The sequence below is a fragment of the Heterocephalus glaber genome, unplaced genomic scaffold (assembly GCF_053883595.1).
Source record: "Heterocephalus glaber isolate CG9 unplaced genomic scaffold, H.glaber_assembly_v1.0 deba00000937, whole genome shotgun sequence".
NCBI lineage: Eukaryota > Metazoa > Chordata > Mammalia > Rodentia > Bathyergidae > Heterocephalus > Heterocephalus glaber.
In genome coordinates, this window is record NW_028258173.1 from 6,947,072 (window position 1) to 6,971,865 (window position 24,794).

General features: G+C 51.8%; 1 protein-coding gene and 1 long non-coding RNA gene across 4 annotated transcripts; one reads left to right on the forward strand and one right to left on the reverse strand.

The window, feature by feature from the left end:
- Positions 1 to 8: 8 nt before the first annotated feature.
- Positions 9 to 5,771, forward strand: LOC110345078 (uncharacterized). Its single transcript, XR_002388128.2, has 3 exons — positions 9 to 166; positions 3,465 to 3,550; positions 5,625 to 5,771. It is a non-coding gene; the product is annotated as an uncharacterized LOC110345078 (long non-coding RNA).
- Positions 5,037 to 17,755, reverse strand: Cdr2l (cerebellar degeneration related protein 2 like). 3 transcript variants are annotated; one of them, XM_004860625.4, is made up of 5 exons: positions 17,574 to 17,755; positions 10,864 to 11,042; positions 10,552 to 10,700; positions 9,560 to 9,724; positions 5,037 to 8,160 (listed from the first exon to the last, which is right to left on the reverse strand). In XM_004860625.4, exons 1-5 carry the CDS (start codon positions 17,647 to 17,649, stop codon positions 7,269 to 7,271), a joined length of 1,461 nt encoding a protein of 486 aa, XP_004860682.1. In that variant the 5' UTR covers positions 17,650 to 17,755; the 3' UTR covers positions 5,037 to 7,268. The 3 variants fall into 3 exon arrangements, with proteins under 3 accessions (XP_004860682.1, XP_004860683.1, XP_087064641.1); XM_004860626.4 differs by having other exon boundaries at positions 10,930 to 11,042; positions 17,574 to 17,750; XM_087208515.1 differs by lacking the exon at positions 17,574 to 17,755 and adding an exon at positions 12,637 to 17,561.
- Between the last annotated feature and the right edge of the window lie 7,039 nt (positions 17,756 to 24,794).

A 24,794-nucleotide genomic window follows, 5' to 3' on the forward strand; every position in this document is an offset into this window, starting at 1 on the left:
GCGGTGCTCCGGGTCGCCTGCCTCAGGGAGGCCACGTTGGCTGGGGCGGATCAGACAAGGGCACCTCTCAGTGAAAAAGAAGTCCGGATCGCGTGTGCCTTAACAACATCGCTTCTCTTCCTTTCTGTCGGTTCCTTCCTACCCAACACCCAAATTAAACACACCAGTAAGATCTTCTCTACTCGGCTTTGGTTAATTCCCACCCTCCTGCTCTCGCTCCTCGTCCTACTTTTAATGCTTTGCTTTAAGTCCACGATTTTTTAAAAACTATGTATTTTTTGGTACTGGGGATCGAACTCGGGATCTTGAGCTTTCGAGGCAGGTGGTGGAACCACTGATCTAAATCCCCGGCCCAAGTCCACGATTTTTGTTTTTTATTTTATTTTATTTTATTTATTTATTTTTGGTACCGGAGATCGAACTCGGGTCCTTGCGCTTGTGCAGCAGGCGGCAAAACCACTGAGCTAAATCCCAAGCCCTGTTTTTGATTTTTAAACAGTCTGGCTATGTGGATCAGGCTGGCCATGAACTCACTTTGTAACCTAGGCTGGCCTCAAACTTGTGGCAGTCCTCTTGCCTCAGCCTCCCAACTGCTGGCATTACTAGGCATGTGCCACCATGCCAGGCCCACGAATCTTATTTTTCTAATTTGATTGCCCGTCTTCTAGCTAGAATGTAAGCTCCAGGACGTGATTGGCACATTGCTGTATCCCAAGGATCCAGTACTCGGTGCATTGTGGGCACTCCACAAATACTGACCAAGTGAATTCCGTGGGAATGTGTTTTTTGAAAGTTGATTGCAGATAGATGGGCTGGGGAGGGCAGATAAAGCCGAGTGAGAGCTTCAGGTCTGAGCACAAGATGGCCCATGCCCCCCCACCCTCCAGCAGAAGTGTGGGTTGGGAAGGCTCATGTGTAGTGCTGTGCAAAAGGGGAGGCAGGTCACAGATGGAAATGTTTCCGAAACGCCGACCCCCCCCCCCCCAGCTTTACTGAGTAAACAACTCAGTAAAGCTTAGTAATTATTAGTAATGCTTGTGGTTTCTTAATGGAGAGTTCTATTTTTAGGAAAATGCATAATTACCTAGGAAAATGTGCCCCTGGGAGATTTTAACTATCCCTTGGGGATCCTAGCTGATGAAACAGGAAATTGTCATTGAGTCAAGCCGTTGCCATCTCAACATCATTGAGAGAAGAAACCATTTTATTCTCTTTGTAATCTCCTTTTGAGTTGTAGGCTGGAAGGAGAGTCTCCTGGTTTGTGCCCTGATTTAGTCCCAAGATCCCAGAGGAAACAGAGACATCTCCATGGTGACTGGAATAAGCTGCTCAGAGAAGCAAAGCCAGGTGCTCGCTCAGGTCTAGGGCTGAGGATTATGAGTAATAAAGTCAGAGCCTTTCCAAGGCATCTTTGCTCTCAGGCTGGGCTCCAGCCTGCACCTGACCCAGAGCCGCAGGAATAGGAAGCTGCAGATTTCCATGGCCCCAAATAAACACAGCCTGCTTAGGCCATCTGGTGGCCTGGATTCTGGGAAAGATGGGGGTAGAGGAAAGAATGAGACAAGCTGCCCTGCGGTGGAGAGAAGAGCAGCTGGCAGGCTCCTCTCACCTGCCCATGCCAGGAACCACCCAGAGTGGGGGCCCTGCTGGGAGAGGGGCCACCTGTTCCTTTAGAAAAGCAGGCCCTGAAAGGGAGGCCAGAGTTCTCCTTTCCCTCTTGGTCCTCCATAGGTTGAGCTGGTGCCCCAGGAAGGGAACATTCATGGGAGAGAGAGAAAGGAGAGAAAGAAAGGGTAAAGAATCAGAATCACTAAGACATTCCTGGGAGCTGAGGACCTTGCAGACACCAGCCCTTCTCTGTGGCCTGTGTGTTGGGGTACACCTGGTGTGCGGAAGGCTCCGTGGAATTTCCCTTTTTTTTCCCCCCAGTACCAGGGATCAAACTCAGGACCTTGCGCTTGTGAGGCAGGTGAGGTGCCACTGAGCTAATTCCCCAACCCAAATTTCCCTTTCTTTTTATCCCCGAGTGCCTTAGATTAGAGGCTTTTCCCAGCTTAACATTATGTGGACATAGGGAATGGATGGCCAGGCATAGTGGAATCAGCCAGGCCTGAGTTTGCATATTTCTGTGATCTTGAATTATAACTTGCCCTCTAAGTCTCCATTTCCTGATCAGCAAAACAGATTTTATAGCTGCCTCATGAAATTCTTGAGGGTATTGAACACAGGTAAAGCACTCAACACAGTGACTGGCACAAAGTCAGCATGCACCAAAAATTAACTGCCACCTTCTTTTTCTTTTAGAGTCCTGCTGACTATTAGCTATTTTCTCTGTAGTTCTGGGGTAGAAAATCCAGTCTGACTACGTAGCTCTATCCTGACCCTTTTTCCTGCTTTCCACAGCATGCTTTCTGGCATGAGTGAGTTGGCAAAGCTGCCCCTACTTCCTTTACCACTAGCTTGTCTGTCTGGTTCACTGAAAATAGCCAACCCCTGGGGCTTTCAGCCTAGTTTTGGGTGAGGGTCTAGGTGGGCCTGGGTGGCCAATTCCCCCATCATGGTGGTTCTGTGAGTTTGGCCTTGGAAATGGGGAAGGTGTCAGTTCAGCAAAGGAGATAGCTGGAGAACCCGGGAGGCAGCAGGGAGTATCTGCCAGCTAGGCTCCAGGTGGTGATCAGAAGGGAAGAAGGGGCAGGAGAAAAGCCAAGGGAGAGGACAGAGAGGGCTGAGAGTGTAGATTAGTCACACAGCACTTGCTGAGCATGTGTGAGGCCCTGGGTTCAATGCCCAGCACCACAAAAACAGACAAATGCCAAGGGAGCAGGGAGGCTGGTTATAAATGGCTTCGGAGAGCTTTCCTTGCTTCTCCGTTCTGACTGCTCTGTGTGAGCAGGTAGAGAGAGGTCCACCAGCACAGGGGTGTCCTTTGAAAGGAGGGGTGGGTGGGTTGGCAGTGTGAGTGACAGCAGATCCCCCCCCCCCCCCGCCCTGCCCCGCAGTGGTAGGGATGGAGCCCAGGGCCTCATGCACACTAGGCAGGTGCCACCAAGCTACTTCTTCAGCCTCCGAGGTGGTCCGTTGATCCAAACCCACAGGCATGTTTCTGGGCCTCAGACATCTACACTTGGGGAGACTAGTCTGTCCAGACTTGGAGATGCCAAGGTGGGGCATGGGAAATTTTAAAAAGCACACTTATTTTACATCGAGGTAAACAGAAAACCCAAGGATTTTCTCAGCTCATCTGCACCAAGAGAGTGGAATTGCTGAAATGTTGGAGGTGGCAGGTCCCAGATGACAAGCTCATCTCCATACCCCAGTGATATGGGGATGAGACAGGTCTCTCTCTGGGAAAGGGTGGGAATTGTGAGGTTCTTTTAATGTATACTGAAAAGAAGATGGAATTTCTAAAGCCCAGAACACTAGGAGATGGCCCTCTTCTTACTTTTTTTTTTTTTTTTTTTCAGGCAACAGGGTCTTGTTGTACAGTTCAGGCTGGGCTTGAACTCCTGGCAGTCCTCCTGCCTCAGCCTCCTGAGCACTGGGATCACAGGTATGCGCCATCACACCCGGCTCCTCTTCTCACTCTTATGACTCTCCTATATCCCTAGTGGGCAGCACCCCAAAGACTGGCCTGCCTCCTCCTTTGTGGTCCCTTAGGGCATCAGCCTCCTTCTCCCTCTCTCTGTACCACTCAACCTCCATGTAGTGGTCTGGGAAAGCTTTTTAAACCACAACTGCCCCCTTTATACAGGCTCAGAAACCCTGCCATCACTTCTCATTGCACTCAGGAGGCCTGAGCCTTCCCCTGGTCTACAGGGCCCTCATGAGGCCCAGCCACTTCCTAGGCCTCACCTTCTTCCCCCTGCTTGCTTCCCAGCCTCTGCTCTCAGTTAAATCCTCACACCATGCGGATGCTCCTGATCAGTCTTGTTCAGCTTCTCAACCTTCTTTGTTCATTACCACACTCCCTGTCTACCTGGGAAGAGCCTATAGACATTTTTTTCTCCCAGTTGTCCCCCCTCCATGATTTTTTTCCTCCAGGACTGGGGATTGAACCCAGGCCTTCACACTGGCATCCCTAGCCGCTTTTAAATTTTTTGGAGACAGGGTCTCACTAAATTGTTAAGTTGCCAGATTGCCCAGGCTGGACTGGAACTTTTGATCCTTCTGCTTCAGTCTCCCAGAGTGCTGGTATCACAGGAGTGTGTCACCATGCCCACCCCCTCCCCAAAGTTTTTATAGTGAAAAAAGAAAGTGTGTATTTAGCATGTCAGCTAGACTCAAGTTTAGCGATCTCAATTTTGTTGGCAACATCCACAGTGTCATAATCAGTCAGCAGGTGCCTTCTTCTCTCCACCAGGCTCGATGCATGTTGCCCTTGGCCTTGCTGTCATTGAGCTTTTTCACAGCCTGTGTGACCTGGTGCTTATTGGCCTTGGCAGCCACAAGGAACACAAATGTGCCGTCTTCTGTCTTCTCCATGTTGAGTCCCAAGCTGAGGGGACTTAACGGCACAGTGCTCAAGCTGCTTTTTCCCAGGGCTGCTCTTCTAGCTTGGGCAGCTAGAAGATGAGGCACTGCTGATCTTTTCCTGTGGCTGGGGCCACTTCTCGGCGTACCCTCTTGGAGTCCAAAGGCTTTGCTTTGGCTTCAGCTTCAGGAGGAGCAGGAGCTTCCTTCCTTTTGGTGCCATCATGGTGAAAAGGCCACCGTGAGATTTTAACACCATAGGTACACTGTATGTCTCTTTATCTAGGATATGTATTTTAGGTATATGCTATATTAACTGATATAATTAGATGATATATCTAGTAGACATATATTATATATAATATATACATACACATCTAACATATACACACATATGTACATATAAGATTAACTTTTTTGGGTTTTTTTTTTTGGTACCAGGGATCGAACTCGGGTCCTCGGGCTTGCGCAGCAGGCAGCGAAACCACTGAGCTAAATCCCCGGCCCAAGATTAACTTTTTGAAAGGACCCAAGTTCGATCCCTGGTACCAAAACAAAAGATTAACTTTTTGAGTCATTTCTTCCCTTGTAGTCCAGGTTGCTAAACTCACTACGTAGCCCAGTTTGGCCTTAAACTTGGGACCCTCCCACCTTAACCTCCCAAGTGCTGGGAGTGCTAGGTTTACATTACCACACCTGGCTGAAATTAATATTTAAAAAATTTTTGTCCACCCCGTTGGGCACATGTGCTCTAGGGATGTAGCACTATCTTTTGCCCCAATTTTCCTATCACCCTTTTTTAAACTTTTTAAAGCTGATTTTGGGGGGAGGAATCTCCCCACACCAGAACGTGAACTCCAAAGGACCGGGAGCCAGAGACCTCTGGGACCCTGCCGTATTGAGTTGTTCGGAGGGGAGCAGGGCATGGCTGTGAACTTGGGGGGGGCCGCTCAGCAGCCTCACAGGTAAGGCCTCCGGGGAGCAGAGCTCAGATCCTTCCCTCCTCCCCTGCAGTGCATGGCAGAGGGCAGGCACATGAGACGCACAGTCGTTGGCTCCAGGGCCATTTATGCTTTTAGAATACTGGTACACTTTTTTTATTAAAGAAGAGAATAAAGCATTTGTAAATATATTTCCTCTTGTGTACTTCAAAGGTGACGCTGGTTGGCTGCTACAGAGCTGGGGAGTGAAGAGGCCAGCGCTTCCCCTTCCCCCATCTCCCCCAGATGACAGACACACATGGAGGGCCAGGAGCTGCCCAGCCCCAAGGACATAAAGGTTCTAGGTTGCACAAACAGAAAGACGCAGCCGCCAGCTCACATCACAGTGCCGCCAGGAGCATGGGTGCATCTCCAGGGCTGTCAGGCGTGCTTGTTAAGAAAACCCCTTTACCCATTAGAAATAAATAAGGCATGAAGGTTCCCTCTGGGCTCCCAGCACAGAGGCCAGGGCTGCTGCCTTCCACCGGATTGTACGGCTCCCCTGATTTCTAGGGTCCCAGGAAGGATGGCAGGAGGAACCAAAGCCCTGAAGGGCTGCAGAGGGTAAGCTGGGGAACTGGGCATCTCTCAGCTGAAGTCTGACTCTATGAAGCCTTACACCAAAAGACCGACGCCCCGATCAAGCTGGGGCCTCAGAAGCCTCCACAAAGGTAGGAGGTAAAGAGCAGGCATTTTACAGGAGGGAAGGAAGGAACTTGTTCCTTATCCCCATCCCAATTCAGTACTATTCAGTGTGGGTGAAAATCTTGGCCAGACCCCAGCAAAGAGGATCAGGGATGGACACTGGGGTCGCTGGCTGGTGGCACACGCCCAGGACATCCTGGGGGCTGCAGATGGGGCCTGCATCAGGGCTGGCCTGTAGCCAATGTGGAGTGAATGAGACATCATGGTCCCTGAGATGGGGACAGGTACAGAGAAGGGAGGCAGAGGTGGCGTTGGCGGACATGGGGTGGGTGTTCCCTCCATCCTGGCCCCTGGAAGGCTTATCTCCAGAAAGCACTTCTGGGGCTGGAACTTGGGGAGGCTGGCTCTGAGGGAAATGGGGGTACCCCTTATGTATGGCTGTCAAGGGGCTCCTTGGACCCCTCTTCTGATTGGCTATAGATCTGCAGTGGGCCGGGGGTTCTTGCCAGGGTTGGAGTGGGGCACTCAAGGCCAGGGCCAGGCTTCCTGCTTTGGAAAGCAAGGGCCATCTGTGACCTGCTCAGGACTCTGGGGGAGGGACAGGTGGTGTGTTAAGGGAATGACAGCGCATCACGGCTGGCACAAAGCAGTGGGTGGTCCAGGAGACCCTAGGAACCTGCAACAGTTGGCTCTTGGGGTTCCCTTTCAAGTGTTTCCAGTTGTGGCAAGCGGTCAAAGAAGACCTTGCATTGCAAATCTTGCAGAAAAGCTGAATTTGGAAAAACAACAACAACAAGAACAACAACAAAAAAGCGAGCTCATCCGGAATGGCTTCCAGAAGCCTGGCCCCATCTGAGGATGAGGCCCAGGGTCTGGAAGCCAGAAGCAGGGAGTGGTGGGGAACCCCAGGGTAGTGGGGACGTTTGGCTTTGAAACTGAGCTGTGCCTTCAAGCGGAAGTGGGTGGCCTTTTCCATCCATCAGGCGGAAGTGGGAGACCAGAAGCATGGAGCGTCCCCAGATCAGAAGGGCTTTGTTCCTTGCACACTGATGGAGAGGCCACCTGCTGGAATATATTGCTGCTAAAGGACTCTCTTATTTGCCACAGGCTGCGTGGTTCAACCATGAGGGACCCCATGGCCTGGAGCCCAGAGAGGATCAGGCCACGAAAGGGTCACTTGCTGCTGTGTGTCTTGACTTTGGTGGCATTGATGTCAGCCTTGGTCTTCTGGATCCTGGCAAAGATCTCCTTGAAGAGCGCCTTGTATTCAGGCTGGCTCTGCTCCAGCCGCTTGTCCACGGCCTCCACGTGCTGGCTCAGGCTCTTCTCCCCCGTCCTGGCCTCCCCCTGGCTTTCCTCACCCCCGCGAAGGTCCCTCCAAGAGCTGTCTCGGGAGATGGGCCTTGAGGTCTGCACGCCTGCGTGCCGCACCCCCGCCCCGTGCTGCCGGCACTTGCTCAGCAGCTCTTCGTACTTCTCCAGCAGCGCGTGGTACTGCTCGTCCACCTCCCGCAGGATGGACATGCCGCGCCTGCGCACGCTGTTGGCGTGAAGTGCGAGGTTGCCTGCGTGCCGGCCGGCGGGGTCTTTGGCCACGATGGCGTTGAGTGCCGTGTCGCTGCAGCTCTTGCGCACCGCGTGGCCTGGGGAGGCGGTGGGCGAGGAGACACCGTCCTGAGTGCCACAGTCGCCCCCGCTGCCTGGGTGGGGGTCGTCAGCCTCAGGGGCCTGAGTGAGTGGTGCCAGCAGTGCCTCGGCCAGGTGGTCATCCCGGCCCAGCAGGTAGGTCTTGGCCTGCTTCATCTGCTGCAGCTCCAGAAGCTCGGCTTCCAGCTCCTGCACGCGAAGGCGGCAGCCCTCCATCTCGCAGAGCTGCCGTTCCAGCTCCGTGTACTCCTGCAGCACGGCCGTGTACTCACGCTCTGCCTGCTCCTTGCGCTGGCGCTCCTGGCTCACCTGGGATCTCAGGACCCCCACCAGGGTCTTCAGCCGCTCATTCTCCTGGTCCAGGGGTCGAGGGCCCAGCTCCAGGGAGGAGCTGTGGAGGCGGAAGGCATCCTCACACCTGTGGGGCAGAGGGGAAGGTTGTCACGGGCCAGGGCTTCCAGCCCAGCCCCAGATACCCGGCTGGCTATTCTGTCTGTGCTCCCAATCATCCTTACCCCTCTGGCCCTGTAGGCTGACCATGGCGATGGCCTCAGCCAGCGTTCCTGCTGTCTCCTAGCTCTGCAATGGTAAACAGGGGTGTTTTCTCCCCAGGTCTTGTCCCTGGATGGTCCAGCCAGGTAGCCCTCTGCATACCTGCTAACTTCTGGTAATCTCCCTCACCTGGCCTAGGGATGGTGCAACCCTACGATGCTATGGTTTCCATACAGTTGCCCTCCTCTGTTAACCTCCCTTCTGTTATTCTGTCCAAGAACTCTATTTTTTATTTTTGTTTAATTTGGGGGTTTTTTTTGGTACTGGGGATCGAACTCGGGACTTTGTGCTTGCAAGGCAGGTGCCACAACCACTGAGCTAAATCCCCGGGCCTCTACTTTTTATTTTTATTTTTTTGGTTTTTGAGACAGGGTCATGCTATGTAGTTTAGGCTGGCCTTGAACTCGTGCTGATTGTCCAGTCTCAGCCTCCCAAGAGCTGGGATTACAGGTGTGCACCACCACGCCTGACTAAGGACTGTATTAAAACACCCACTAAATACATGATCTGAGCTAGGTGTAGAGATGCATACGTGTAATCCCAGTACTCTGGAGCCTGAGGCAGGAGGATTGAAAGTTGGAATTAAGTCTGGGCAATTTATTGACTTAGTGAGACTCTGTCTCAAAACTTAAGAAAAGGGATATAGGGCCTGGGATATAGCTCAGTATGAAGGCCCTGGGTTCAATTCCCAGTACCACAAAATAAAATCTGTCCCCCCATCCCACGGTGCTGGGGATTGAACCCAAGACATCATATATGTTAGGCAAGCACTCTATCACGAGCTACACCACCAGGCTGCATTTTCTCTCTTTTCCTTTCTTTTCTTTTCCTTTTCTTCTTCCTCTCTTCTTCCTTCCTTCCTCCTTTCCTTCCTGCCTCTCTCCCTTTCTCCCTTTCTTTCTCTCTTTCTTTCTTAGATTTAATTGGAACTGAAAGGTACAGTGCTTTAACCATTCCTGCATTAGAAGCCTGGCCATGCCTCTTACTAAACACATGACGTTGGATAAGACACATAACCCATGAGCTTCAATTTTCTCATCTGAGTAGTGGTCTGAACAAAACACACTTCGAAGTAGGTGATACACGTTAGATTAGCCCCGTAGTGGCGCACAGCCAGTGCAGCTGTTGTAACTGCCCTAGAGACAGCCTCACTGATGATCTGAACAAGGCCCCGCCCTTCTTCCCACCTGCTGCCTGGTGTCCATCTCCTCCTTCCTCCCCCGCATGGCAGTCCCAGGACTCCGAGACACCAGGCCCTCACCTACCGTGGGCTGGTGCACAGCTCCTTGAGGCAGGGGAAGGTGTGGATGGTTCGCCTGCGTTCCCGCTTCTCCCGGCGCACACGCAGCTGCTCCAGACCCCGAAGCTGCTCCACCTGGGCCTGTAGCTCCTCCACCTGGGCCTGCAAACGCTCCACCGTTTCTGTCAGCCTGGAGTTGGGGTGTGGGGGAACACATGGGGTTTTTTTCTTTTTGCAGCACTGGGGATTGAAGCCAAGGCCTTCACAGTGGGCTACATCTCAGCTCTTTTTCATTTTTTAAAATTTATTTTTCTTTTGTGGTACTGGGGATTGAACCCAGGGCTTTTGCACTGAGCTACATCCCCATGCTTTTTAATTTTTTTTTTGAGACAGAGTCTCACTAAGTCATTAAACCCAGGCTGGGCTTTAACCTGTGATCCTCCTGTCTCAGCCTCCCAGAGTGCTGGGATTATAGATGTGTGTCACCACAACTGGCTATGGGAAAAGTTTTAAAAGGACAGCTCTCCTCACTGCAGCCCTGGCTCCCTGTAGATGAAGGGACATGAGGCTGGCGACAGACGGGCAACTTCGGGCTATTCTGTCTGAAGTCAGGTAGGGAACTCTCTGCAGCCCTAGGAGCTACCCTTCTTCCATATCTCCCAGGCCAAGCTGATCACTCCTCACGTGGCCCTCTCAGTTCCTTGTACACTCCTCTATCGTGGCACCCTGCATCTCTGCCTACTCTCAGCTCTGAGCTCCTGCAGGGCAGGGCAGTCTCTGCATCCCCACGATTGTATTCCCAGTTCCTAAAACCTGGTACCTAACTGGTAGTTAAAGAAGGGTTGAGGGCTGAATGTCAAGCCATGCAAAATTGATAAGGGCAAACTACCATCCCAGGGTCCTCATCCTGGGCCACTGGGAGAAATGCCTAAGACCCCCCGGCCCCCAGTCTGTATAGCCAGGGGTACCCAGGCCCAGGCCTTCCTCTTGCCCACCCAGCCTCAGGCCAGCCCTTACCCATGGATCTTCTGCTGGGCAGCCTTACTCTCCAACACTAGCCTCTGGTTGGTCAGTTCCAGGTCTCGGGCTGTCAGGTCCAGCTGCTCATACACTTTGGCGTGCTGCTCATTCACATGCCGCAGCATGTCCAGCTGCTTGGTTAGGTACTAGGGGGCAAGGGGTGGACTGGAGTAAACTTTAGAATGGGTCAGGGGTAAATGTTTCCTCCCACTCGTAGAGACAGAGGACCAATAGGGCTGCCCGGGATAGTTTACAGGTTATGACCTGCTCAAGGTGGTTGGACCAAGCCTGTGTCTACTAAGAGGGTACCTTTTGCAAAGTTGCACAAAGGTGCATCCAGGCCAAGGGCACTTGATGGGTAGGGGGAGCCTTCACCTCAATCTCTTGCACTTGCTCCTCGTTGGTGGAATACATCTGCTGCAGGGACTCCTCCAGTTCCTTGTTCCTCTCCAGCAGCGTCTTCCCCAGCTCTGCAGCCAAGTGCAAGTCTAGAGAGGGGGCCAGAATGGGGGACACAGCAATGTGAGACAGTCAGAGGGCTCCCACTAATGCTCCAGGCATTCATTCTGGGCTGGGCCGGGGGGACTCCCAGGCAGGCTGCTCCTAGGGAGCCTTCAGGCCTAGGAGGAGGTAGAAGCCAGAGCTAAGTCTTAGTACTGCTGTCACTTCCCTCCATGATGTCCTTGCCCAGATACACTTCTTTTCCTCCCTCAAGTCTGTGCTTAAATATCATCTTCTCTAGCGGGGTCTTTCCCAGCCACATGACTCAAATCACAGCCTCTCCTGCCCTGCTTTCTTTCCCCTACTTTTTCTCCCTAGTGTTTAGTACCCTCTAAATTATCAAAGATACTCATTTATTTCATTCGTCTCGCTCTATTGATTGTGAGCTCAGAGTACAGGGATCTTTACGTTTTGTCCACTGATATCCCCAGGCTCTAGAACGGTACCTGGCACAGTATCACTGCTCATAGGTAGAGCACCCCCAGGTTTAATCCCCAGTGCTGATGAAACAAAGCAGAACATTCAGTGTGGTGTGGGAGGAGGGGAGAAATAGGGTAGAAGAAGGAAAATACACCACCCAGAGAGAGGTGCTGTTAATATTTTGGTGACCATGCTTCCAAATAATGCTTAAAGTACCTCTAGATCTGCCAAAACCAGGAAAAGTTTGGACTTTTTTTTACTTTTTTTTTGGTACTGGGGATTGAACTTGGGACCTTGTGCTTGCGAGGCAGGCGCCGGAACCACTGAGCTAAATCCCTGGCCCTGGTCTTTTTTACTTTATGAGGCTATTTCTTAAAATGTTCTCAATCTAAGCTAATGGTGGAAATCTGGAGTAAGATGTGTAAAGGCAATTCTACCGGGGCCTGTATGCTGTGGTTCAAGGACTCAGCTCGTTGATGCTTTCCTTTCCTAGACACAGTGATAATTTGGTGTCCCTAGAGGATGGATGGGCCTTTATTCCCGCCTGGCAAGTTTCACTGATATGGTTGGTTCCACAGAGCCATTTGCTACACATCAGATAGGTCTGAGGTGGAGGCTCCCTTCTTTTTTTTTGTGGTACCGGGGATCGAACTCAGGACCTTGTGCTTGCAAGGCAGGTGTGGTGCCACTGAGCTAAATCCCCGGCCCTAGGGGGCTCCTTTCTTGATGGGCCCTGGAGAGCAGGGACTCTGGGAGTGCAGTTGAGAAAAGAGCCTTGGCTGACTTTCAGCCAAGCAGGGGGCAGAAGTGACGTCACCATATGAAAGGCAGAGGAGCCAGGCAGGGTGGTGCACGCCTGTAATCCCAGCAATCTGGGAGGCTGAGGCAGGAGGATCAGAGTTCCAGCCCCAGACTTAGCGAGACCCTGTCTCAAAATAAAAAAAATACAAAAAAAGGGCTGGGGATGTAGCTTAGGGCAAACACCCTGTGTTCAATCTTTAGGAAAAAAAATACCTTAAAAAAAAAAAAGAGGCGCCTGAGCAGTTCCCAGTCCTGAACAAAAGGTTAAGTCACCCATCAGGAACAAACCTTGGGTCGGCTCCCATACCCAGAGCTGAGTTTTTGAAATAGCCAGAGCAGGTAAGGCATGATGGTGCACACCTGTAATCTCAGCACTTGGGAGGCGGAGGCAGGAAGATCACTGCATATTTGAGGTCAGCCTGGGCTACACAGTGAGTTCAAGGCCAACCTGAACTACATAGTGAGACCCTGTGCACAAAAAGAAAAGTAAATAAATACAACGGGGAAGTGAAACGGCCAGAGTTAGGTCTCCATGGCTGGCCAAAGCTGGAGGGCCTCGTGCTGAGGTGTCTGGGGAAAGCAGAGCACAGCTGCTACTCTAGTGCCAGGGTGGGGAAAGGAAAGCAGCTTTGAAAAAAAAAAAAAGCACAACTACTTTTTTTTCTTTTTGGTACCGGGGATCAACTACTTTTTGGGGGGGGGGGTTTACCGGGGATTGAACTCGGACCTTATGCTTGCAAGGCAGGCGCTGGATCCACAACTACTTTTTATAAACTATATAAGAAAATCTTTAGCCTCAGACAATTAACTTGCTGCTGAGGATGCTCAGGAGTACTAGTCACCCAACACGAAGTTAGTAACGGAGTGTGGACACTTGCTGCGAGAATTTATTTATTGCAAGTCAGGCAAATGTCTGGCAGTGCCTACAAAGCATGACGTTGGATGTTATGGGTGCTGAACTACAGGCCTGTGTTACATTTCACGCTTGGCAATAACTGGGGCCACCGCTAGTTCATAATGAGAGAGCAAGGCCACTTTCCTATTTTCTGTGACAGGATGACAAGCATTCAGCTCATCCTCACACAGTAGCCAATAATTCCGGTATAAACGAAGAAGAAGCCAGGTGTGGTGGCACACACCTGTATTCCCAGATATTCAGAAGGCTGAGGCAGGAGGATCGTGAGTTTGAGGCCAGCCTGGCCTACTTAGTGAGAGCCTTTCTCAAAAAGCTGAAAAAACAAAAAAGCACAGAGGGCCATCCTTCTGAATGCTTCCGTCCTCGGAACCAGGAAGTGGCCTGAGAACAGGCCGTGACTCCATGTAGGTGGCCTGCATGGGGCTCCTGCAGCTTAACCAGAATCTAAGACCATAGAATCTGAGAGAGAGAAGCAAAAGCCAAGTGCACCTGCAACATCAGGGACGTGTGATACTCCTGCTGCCCACAGGCTGGGGCGGAATACACTTCACCACAAAAGGGGGCAGTGGAGACTGCTCCGTGAAGGCAGCGAATGTGATACGGGCCACCTAGTGATTCCGGGATGGGGAAGAAGGGAAACACAACAGGAGCTGTTTGGGGATCAGTGGGGAGAATCTCAGACTGACTCAGGGAAACTGGATCACACACAATGCCAGCTAAGCTGACAGCTGCCTGTGGGGTTGCAGGAGGAGCAGAGGCTGGGGGGGGGGGCTTCGTGGAGCCAAGTGCTAGGTGAGCACACCAGCTTGCTGTGGGCCGGGGCTGGCCCCAGGCTCCACAGAGGGAGTGAGTTAAGCAGGGCGTGGGGGCGAGCGGCAAACAGCCTCTCACAGATCAGTGGCCACACTGGACCTAGCCAGGGAAGGTACTGACTCTGGCCTGATAGCTCCCTCCCCTGCCTGGACCTTGGGATTTTCTGGGGTCTCCTTCAAGCAGGGGACTTTAGTGGTTTTATATGAAGCAATGCCCCAGAGGCTTGAGAGGGAGTGGCAGTGAGCCCCAGGGGTGTCTGAAAAGAAACCTGAAATCCCAGCACTCTGGGAGGCTAGGAGGCTAAGGCACGAGGATCACAAGTTGGAGCCCAGGCTGGGCAATTTGCTGACAGTGAGATCCTGTCTCAAAATTTAAAAAAAATGTTTTTCTTTTTGTTTGGTGTTTTCTTTTCTTTCATTCTTTTTTTTTCCCCCCTTTGGTACCAGGGATTGAACTTGGGACCTTACGCTTTTGAGGCAGGTGGCAGCACCACTGAGCTAAATCCCCGGCCCTCTTTTCTTTTTTAAATAAAGAAAATTTTAATAAGAGCTGGGGATGTAGCTTAATGTGAAGATCCTAGGTTCAATCCCTAGTACTGAAAAGAAAGGAAGAGAGGAAGAGTGACAGGAAGAAAGGAGAAAGGAAGGAAGGAAGGAAGGAAGGAAGGAAGAAAGGAAGGAAAGAAAGAAAAGAAACTTTAAAATCACACTGCTCTGCCTGACTGGGGTCAGTGAGGTGGAACAACAGACTTGGACCAGAGAGGTGGGAAAGGCACAGGGAAGAGACAAAAGTCAAGGGTGTGGGGTGGAGATGGAGGACACCAGCTGTAAACTGGTAGGGCTAAGAGGTCCTGCTCAGTGTTCACGGCACAAATGTCAGAAACTTGGGGTCTACAGAATTGGGGTCAGGTCACATTTGGGTAACCAGCGTAGAGGAAGGATAGTCCTCTCTTGCCATGTCAAAGCTCCCCTGAGGTTGAGGACTCAAGGTCGGGCTAGGCAGGGGAGGAGAGGGGAGGTATCATGACTTCAACTCTGTGACTCAGCAGCCGCCCCACTGCCTGGACAGAGTTGTCCTCAGGGCCTGCTACACCGGGTCTAAGGCGGGGGAAGAAGGTGGGCAGAGAGAGGCCAGTGCTTAATAATTAATGGCTTCTTCTATTTTTACAGTTGCTCATGGTAGTGGGCAGAAGGAGCACAGTGCACCTAGGGCTATGCCTGTCCCAACCATCTCCTTCCAATCAAAGACAGGATCTCCAAGGCCAAGCTTCTGGGAAGTGAAGTCCAGGCTTGCCCTGGGGGCACAGGAAAACAGACTCAGAGGGAGACCAGATGGACGATGAGAAAACCACTCCCTGCGCCACCCAGAGGGCACCAGGGAACTGCTGTGCAGATGACAATTTGGGGACTAGGTGAAGGGAAGGGGGAGGCATCAGTCAGCTGATCCCCACCCCCAGTGTGGTGTCCTTTGGCTAGTGCCTCACCCCACCATCCAGCTCTCTGTGCCTGGTCCCCAAGGTCAGAGTGGGGGCTGGTGCCTCCATAGCTGTGCCTGGGACTTCTGCTGCCTCCTAACCTCTCTGTCAGTCTTTGCACATAGCTCCAGGTCTTGGTACAAGCATCCCTCCCCCTGGCATGCCAGGAGACTGGGGTCAAACCTTTCTGAGTCTCTGTTCTCCCTGTCTCTGGGTTGAGGAGCCTGCAGAACTACTGGGACACAGTTGTTAGTTTGATCCCATTTCTGTCTTCTCTGCTGGAATGTGCAAGCCCCTGAGGGCACAGATTATGTCCCCAGGTGTTCAGGATCAGCTTAGCACCTGGCCCATGGTAAGCAGACACTTGGTTTTTGGTGGAAAACTCCAGTTTCTTCCATGACTATCTTGCTACTGGTTTCCTTCTTGTTCCTAGGCTGCAGTTACCACTGGTGCTGCAGATCAGCAGGGCCCAAGAACTGAGGCCCATCACCCACAAGACCCCAGATCATAGCTGCTCAGCCCTACAGGAATCTCCGTACCTCTCCCTCCCCAGAAGCCGTGTATCTCCCACCCCTACTCCCTGGTTACTTCTTCCCACATCTGGGCCGGGCACAGTGCCAAACCTTCATTAGGGGCACAGGAACTAAATGAGACTGCAACAGTATCAGCATCTGTTTCCCAGGGAGGCCATCTTCGCCAGAACTCAGCTTCTGATCTTGCCTTCTAATCCTGCCTCTTCCAGGAAGGCATCCCCTAATGCTGGACCACTGATGCTTTGTTACCAGCAGGCCTCTTCCACTCACCCAGGTATGCTGAGACAGTCATGGCTGTGGTTATTCCTAGCTCCCAAGATGATATCTGGCATTCAAGTGGGACGAATAGGTGTTTGGGAAATGGAAAGTTTTGGGGACAGTGTCCATGGGGAGGGGTATGTCGCAGCCAGTGTGGGGCATCTCACTGCAGGGAGCTGAGGCTGGAGTCCAGAGCACACAGCACAGCAGGGTCTAGCCCAGTACCCTCCATGCCACATCGGTCCCCCTGAGGCTTGATTAATCCACAGTTCAAGGACAGTGCCTCATTGCGTGTGCATCTTGGCTATGTGGGGAAGTGGGTCAGGGCCAGGAAACAAAGGCACCAGGATATAGGTGGATGCCTCCTGCCATAGCTCTGGGGCCCCAGGGGATGGAGACTGAGGCGTGATGACACACACTGCACCAGGCTTGTACCCACACCATCCAGGCCTGCAGGTGACTGTGGAAAGATCACTTCTCCCTGGACCCTTCCAAGAATGAGGCACCCTGGGGCCGCAGAGGATAGCTCTGACTCTGCTCTGGCAGGCCTTGGGCTTGACCCTCTCAGGGCTCCTTCCTGTCCCAACAGCCCCACCCCTGCTCCCAGTCATGCCACTTCGGCCACCACATCACCAGTTTCTGACCCCTTTCCAGTTGTCCTTTCTGCCCTCAGATAGAGGGGTGGGGTGGTATGTGGAAGTGGCTTACTCTGGGCCCCACACCAGATTCTCTGAGTCCTGAGCCGTTTTGGAGGGGCTTCTGGAGGGGAGGGGCTAGGCAACTTGTCCCTCAGGAAGGCAGAATGGAGGAGACTCCACTTTCCGCTTCTTCCCTGGCATGGTCCCCACACCACCCCCTTCCTGAGTAGACAGAAGAGAGTTGGAGAAACTTCCTGGGAGTCTTAAAAGCTCAGAAGTCCTGGCAGGAATAAGTGCTGCTGGATTTGAAATGAAACTCTGTCCCTCTGTACACAGCATCCTCGGGCCTCCAAAGATTTCCAGCCAGGGGCCAGCCGTACGAGGGGGACCTGGGCAGTTGGTGCCTCTAAGCTGAGGTAGGAGAGATAGGTGATGGATGCCCCGTCGACTGGAGAGCTAAGGATCACCCCCGCCCCCACTTTTGCAGGTCTCCTCGGTCCGTCCCGGCCAGCGGCCCTGTCTCCGCGTCCCCTTCCCGCGGACGCACCACTCCTAGGAGTCGGGCGCACCAGATCCTGCATAGCCCTTCCCGGGGTGATACCGCCCAACAATGGAGTGGCGGCGGGGTCGTGGGGTTCACCCCCTTCGCTGCCCGCCGCGCTCACCCTGCTCCAGGTCCTGCTGGTCGTACCAGGGCTCCTCTTCCTCTGCGAAGTCCTCCATCCCGGCCGCTCTCCGCATGGCCCTGCGGGCGGTGGTGGGCGGGCGCTGCGGCTGCGCGGCTCAGGGCCGGGACGCGGGGCCCGGGACAATGCGGCGGAGGCGGGCCGGGCCTCCCGCGTCGCGCACTCGGGCTGCCGCGTCCCCGCCCTCGCCGCGCCCCCTCGCCATCCACCGCCGGCCGGGCGCCCACCCGGGCCTGGCGAGGCGCTGCGGTCACGCCCGGCCGGGGATCGGGCGCAGCTGGGGGCCCCGAGCGGCAGCGGCACAAAGGGTGAAGGGGTGGGGACGGCGGGCGGGACGGCGGCGGAGAGGGTCCGGGGCCGCCGGCAGATCCGAGGGGTTAGGAGTGCTCCGGTGCCGCGGTGCGCACGCCCCGCCCGACTCCGGCCCGCACGATCCCGGGCCCGCCTGGCGACACCCGGAGCCGCCGCTGCATCTTGGCGGGGCCCGCCTGCAGCTTCCCGAGTCGCCAGCCCTGCGGGGTGGGGCTGGCCGCCAGCGACCAATCAGGAAGGGTATGCAAAGCTGGAGGCGGAGCCAAGGGTGGGACCTTTCTCGTGTCCTGGTCTGGGAGTTGCTGGATCAGTGCACTGGTCCTCCCAGTGTCCACGTCGGACTTCTTCAGTTCACGTCTATCTGATCTACTCGAAATGATCTTACGTTGTTTACCTGTTGTATCTCCTAGGTCTCCGGTTCGCTACGAATCCTCACCGCGTAGACCAGACTGGGCCTTTTATACCTTCCATGGACTTTCTTTGAATATTATTTTGGAATTACCTTAAAGAACTTGAGGGTTTAAAAGCCTATGGCCAGAAATTGCAGGCTAGGAGTGGGGAGGTTTCAAGGCGTCTTACAGTTCTTGCATTATCTTGAAGGTCCTGTCTCCCTTTCTTCGGGACCTGTAACCTAAATCCAATTATATCCTCTAAAAGCACACCTACCCAAGCACTCTTTCCTTAAAGGAATTTTCAGGATCAACCATTCATGTAGCTCATTTTTTTCTGGGACACACCATGTGCTGGCACTGACATACTCTGAGTCTGCCTCTGAATAAATGCCGCAATATATTCAATTCATGACCTGTGCCCAGACTGTAGCAAGAATACCTGCAAATCCACAAGCAAAAAGGCGTACAGCCCAGGAGAAAAATGTGTAAAAGACTTAGACAATTCACAGAGAAGGATATCCAAGTGACCCAATAAACATACAACAAGGAAATGTATCAAGAAAGTGCAAATTAAACACACATGAGATACTACGACTGTGGTCATTTGGATCTTAAATGTCTCCCAAAAGCCCATGTGGTTACAGTGTAATTCCAGGGTGATGGTGTTGAGCGGTAGGGCCTATTGGGAGCCTTATTACTTCACTGGGGGCGTCCTTGATTGGTCTCTCCTTGTTTTCTTACTTGCTGGCAATGATATGCGTGGTTTTGTTCCACTACATGCTCCTGCCATGATGACCTGCCTTGCCACAGGTCTAAAAAGCAGCAGGACCAATGATCACAGACTGCAATCTCCAGAACTATGGACCAAAATCTTCTCTCTCTATAAATTGGTGTGTTAGTATCTTTCCATCACTGTGATGAAATACCTGTGATAAATCAGCTTACAAGGAAGAAAGATTTGTTTTGGTTCAGAGGTTTCAGTCCCCGTTGCCTTTGGGCCTTTGGTAAAACAGTGCATCAAGGTAGGAAGTGCTCACTTCTCCACAATCAGGAAGCAAAAAGAGAGATAGGAAGGGTCTGAGATTCTAACACCCCCTTTAGGAGCCTGCTTTCAATAACAACTTCCTTTCATTAGGCCTCACCTCCCAGTAGTGCCGCAGGCTGGTGTCCACACCTTTATTTAGCACATGGGCCTTTGGGGTACTTCCACACTGTAGGTTGGTCATCTCAGTTATCTGTTATAGTGACAGAAGCTAACACACACTACTTACACAACAGGGTGACCTTAAAATATAAAAGTCAGGAAATGCCTAGTGTTGACAAGAATATTGAGCAACTGATACTCTGTCACTGCTGACGGGACTGTACATCAGGGAGACCACCTTAGAGTGCTGGTCGATAAGATGTAGGAAAGTGAACAAGGTGGTGCAGGCTGGATTCCCCAGCAACTGGTCTGTGGTGGAGATTAGCTTAGCCTGCTGGAAGCTGGTTAGGGAGTGCTTTCTGGGGAAGAGCACAAGGAGTTGCTGGGATGGGGTGTAGGCTCAACAAAAGCCTCCCCTGATCCCTGAAGAGCTCTCACTCTGGATGACCCTTCAAAGATACTCTAAGTGGCAATGGAGAGGGGGGCCTTTATGTCCCCCTTTTGCACGTATCAACCATCACGGAACAGATACAAGCTGCCACTGGGAAGTGGCTTGATCTTGGCTACAGGAGTTCTTTTCAGCAGAGGCAAGTTCTCAGAGGGGTCTGGCAGGTGAGGACGGTCAGCTAGCAGCCCACTCAGCAGCTGGGGGAATAGGTCCCGAAGGAGCATCTGTGGGTTGAATCGTGGCATCCTCTATATATGGAAGTCCTATGACCCAGCTACTCTGTTCCTATACACATGCAACAGAAATAGGTACATATGTGACCAAAAGGCATGCACAAGAATGTTCCTAGCAACATTATCCATATTGGCTCATTCTGGAAACAACCCAAATGTCTGCCAACAGTTGAGGAATATAGTATTCATGTAATGGGATATTATATAGTACAAATTAAAAGTTAGGGTATAGTACAGATACAAATATTCATATCCATTTCCCAGTGTTCCATAACAAACTGCCCTAAATACGATGGCTTGACAGAAGATACACTTATTATTTATAGTTCTGTAGGTTAGAAGGCTGACATGGTTCCCACCAGCTTAAGTCAAGGTGGTGGCACAGCTGCGTCCCTTCTGGTGGCTCAGACCTCCCCTCCCACCCTTCTGTACTTCTGTGTGTCATTAGGATGTAATGGTGTTAGGATGTAATGGTGTAATGAATAATCCTAGATCATCTTCCTATCTCTTAGCTGCATCTGTAAAGTTCCTCAATGCTGTGCAGGGAATATATTCAGATATTGGAGGATTCAGATGTGGACATTTTTGTTTTTGTTTTGTTTTTAGTACTAGGAATTGAACTCGGGTCCTTGTGCTTTCGAGGCAGGAGGCGAAACCACTGAGCTAAATCCCTGGCCAGATGTGGACATTTTTGAGCTCATGATTGTGGCTGTTACAATACTGTATGACCTCATTTATATAAACTCCAAAATGAGCAAAAGTAATCAGGATTGTGTTTGGTCCTGAAAACACATGGGAGAAACTCTAAGGTCTCCAAGGTGACTTATTCATTTATTTATGGTGGTGCTGGGGATTAAACCCAGGGCCTTCACACTGAGCTACACCCCAGCCTCACACTCTATTATTTTGTGACAGGGTCTCACTAAGTCAGTAAGTTTCCCAGGCTGGGCTGGAACTTGTGATCCTGCTGCCTCAGCCTCCCAGAGTGCTGGGATTACAGGCATGCACCACTGTACCCACCAAATTATTATTATTATTATTATTATTATTATTATTATTTTGCTAATGTAAGAGTTGCTTTAATTCTTGAGAGTAAATTTAAAGACCATACTTTTAATGTTCACATCCCAGAAAAAGAGACAGTGCCACCAAGGATCCCAAGGGGTCTGCAGAACTGACCCTGCACTACTTTGGCATGACAGTGTCCAAGGGCTTGGGTTCTTAATTTGCTTTTTGCAATACAGTAGGTCCCTGACTTACAAACATTCAAGTTGAAAACTTTTATAGATACTAACAGACCTTGATGCAAACTCATGTTAAGTAGCTCACGTGTACTGCAGACATTGTCACAGTTGTGCTGGTGTGTTTAATGTACAGTGTGATAGTGTACTACTGTACTACTGTACAGTACAGTTGAGGACTTACTTTATGTATGTTTGGTTTCTTATGCTTTACATTGTATATTTGCATCAGATCACCAAATTATTTTTAATTTAATTTAAAAATTAAGTAAGGATGCTATCACTGTAACTATTTTGAAGTGTACAGCTCAAGGGGTATTAAATATGCTCATAATGTATAGCTCAATATCATCTATCTCTTGAACTCTTTTCATCTTGTAAAACTGAAATTCTGCTCCCATTAAACACTAATTCCCCCTTTGGAAGTGTTTTACTTTCTGATCTGGGTGCTCATTACACAGGTATGTTCACTCTGTGAAAGTTTATCTACCTGTAGGTGCCAGAACCATTGAGCTAAATCCCTGGCCCTGTATATATATTTTTTGGTACTGGGGATCAAACTTGGGACCTTGTGCTTACGAGGCAGGCAGCTGAAACACAGAGCTAAATCTCTGGCCCTGAAGATATTTAATAAAAGAGTTTTCTTAAGAAGGAGTAAAACCCCAGCCAATGGCTGTGGCACAGGCAGTACCTGCTCTTGTGCAATTTTCTTTCTGGGGGAGGAAATACATAAATGACCACAACCTGCAGTGTGTGCTATGAAGGAAATTAATGAGGTGCTGAGTGAGTTTGGGGGATGCAGATCCAGCATTTCAGAAAGGCTTCCCTTAGAAGGTGACATCTAAGCTGATATGTAAAGGATGAGATGGCACCGGCCATGCCGAGCTCTGGGGGATAATGTTCCCCCAGGAGACCTCAAGGTCAAGGGCCCTGAGGCAGGAAAGAGCTTGACTATAAATTGGGAACCAAGCAAAGCCTGGCATGGCTGAGGGGAATTAAGTAGAGAAGAGATTAGAGTTAGAGCCATGGGAAGGGGTCAGGATTTTTTCCCTCTAAGAGGGCAAGAAAAGGCTTTTTTATTTTCACTTGTAAAATAATCACTTTGGTAGTTTTGGAGCACAGAATTGTAGGGAGCAAGGAGATCAAGTTGAAGCCTTTTGCACGAGTCTAGAAGGGAGGTAATGCATAGGTGGAGAGGAAGGAAGGTGGAGAGAGATGAGAAATATCTTGGGTAAGATGAGCAGATGAATTGACTGAAGCATCAGAGCAATGTCTTAGACTTCAGTCTCCAGTAATAGGGAGACAGTAATGCCATTCATGGAGGTGAGGACAGAATGAGTCCAAGGGCCCAGGCTCCAGTGGGACCTGGTCAGGCTCTCAGGTACACTAACTATGCAGATTCAGCCTCTGCCCACCCTCCCGAACTGTCCAACTGCCCATCATTTTTTTGCTCTGCCCCACTGTTGGAAGGTACCCACAGGGCTGCTCCAGGGTGCTTAGAAAGTCCCCAGAGGCAAGCCTGGGTGGGCTGCCTCAGTTTCTCCAGCCTACAGAATAAGAATGATAGCAGGTCTTCCCTCTTTCAGGTAACCTGCTAACCTGAAGTGTCACCTCTTTTGCAACAAACTGAATGGCTCCCAACCCCATGCTTGAAAACCAACTAAATCCTGGGTCATCTCTCAGCCGTTAGCTTTGCCCACACTGGCCAGGGTTTAACATGGCTAACCTAGATGTTGTCCTTTCCTGTAGCCATCTTTCTGTTCAGCCGCAGGCTGGGATGGGTATGTCAGATGTCAGCCAGTGGGCACTGGGGATGTGCTAGAACCTGTTTTCCCAGAGCCCAAACATGCTGGTGGAAGAAGATCAGAATGTTAATGCTGGGCCCCTCAGGCAGGCATGGGGGTGAGGCTGGGGCTGAAGCTGGGGAACCAACCTGGCCAGGGTGATGGAGCATCCCAGTCCCCTCTGCAGGGTACCAGTATCAAAGTCCCTCTGACCCTCAGAGCTGTGGGCTGGCTGAGGGACAGGGGTGCCTGTGTGTGGCAGACCTGTGCTGGATCCTCTGTCTGATCTGGCTCAGCAGAATCCAAGCCCCTGGCCCAATGGGATCATTCCCTGTGCCTTTCTGGCAGACTGAGCATGCTCTAAACTGGTCTACAAGGAGGAACATCAGAACTATCTTCCAAGAAGGAAATTCCTCAGCCTCCCTGAGCTCCCCAGCCAACAAGCCCTGGGATCCTTTTTTTGGCGTTTCCCTGTAATTTATGCTCAGGGGTGGGACCTCGAAACCCGACCTTGGTAACCCCCAGAGCCGGACACTTCATCTCTATGCCAGGAAACCTATTTCCTGGTGTTCTTTGTCAGGCACATCAAAATGCGGGGCGGTTGGCAGAGCCCTGGGTGGCCCCCAAGCCTTGGGCATTAGGATCCACTGGAGTGGGTTTGACATTCCATGCCCACCCAGCTGTCCAGAGACCCGGAGATGCCAGTCCGGATCCTGGTTGCAGAGCGGGGCGCAGACACCGAACCCGGAGCTTGGAGCCGCTGTGCGGAGACGGAGGAGCTCCGCTCTCCAGCGCCGCTCTGAGCGGGGTGGGGCTGGGACACGAGGCGACAGACAGCCGGCTGCACAGTCGCCACTGCCCACCCCCAGCCTCGATCCTCCACCTCCGCACCCAGCCCTGCTCAGCTGGCCGGAAATGACGGGCAGTGCTGACGTTGGCGGGTCCCAGCCGCTCCCAGCCACGAGGGGCGCGCTGGGGGAGGGGAGGGCGCCCAGCCTGCGCCTCTGTGGCCTCCGGGTGTCGTCGGACCCCGCTTGCGGTGCACCTTGGGTTAAGGTCGAAGGACCTGGTGCCCCCCGGAATCCTTCCTCAGGCCCCCACACTGCACCGCCTCCCCCCTATCCCCAGACGCGGTTGTTCCAGGGCTGGCTGGGTGCGCACAGCACTGAATGATGTCTCCCCATCTGTCCCTTCCACCAATCTGAGATCAGCGCCTGGTGGGGTAAGGCGTCAGTGCATCTGAATGAAAGAGGTCATCTGGCCTCCCTTCCCCTTCCCTCATACACTGTCTCAGTTTGTCTCAGACAACTATCTGTCCCAAAGTGGGGAATTACTGCAGATTCTCACAGCCCTTGTGGGCAGGAAGTGCTTCCATAAGTCTACCTCGAATCCCTGCAGCTTGAACCTTCTAGGCCTGTGGTCAGTGGAGCGACCTTTAGCTTCCATCCTTACTCCTTTAGTGCCTCCTCAGGGGTGGTTGGGGCCTCCAGAAGTTAACCTTGCAAGCAGGTGCTTAGAATGGTGGCTGGGCCATTCGAACACTATGAGCACTATTCGGTGTTTGCTATTAGGTGTAATGTCATATACGTATGTGATTTTTTTTTTTTTAGTGGGGGTGGTGGCCCTAGTCTTTGCTTATCACTTAC

What these genes read in the sequence shown, in the direction of transcription:
- Cdr2l (XM_004860625.4), bottom strand. Translation starts at nt 17,649, where the DNA reads ATGCGGAGAGCGGCCGGGATGGAGGACTTCGCAGAGGAAGAGGAGCCC. An exon ending in GCCCAGCAGAAGATCCATGG is followed by an intron (nt 9,725 to 10,551) that starts GTAAGGGCTGGC and finishes CCCCAACTCCAG; the next exon opens with GCTGACAGAAACGGTGGAGC. An exon ending in GAGCTGTGCACCAGCCCACG is followed by an intron (nt 8,161 to 9,559) that starts GTAGGTGAGGGC and finishes TCTGCCCCACAG; the next exon opens with GTGTGAGGATGCCTTCCGCC.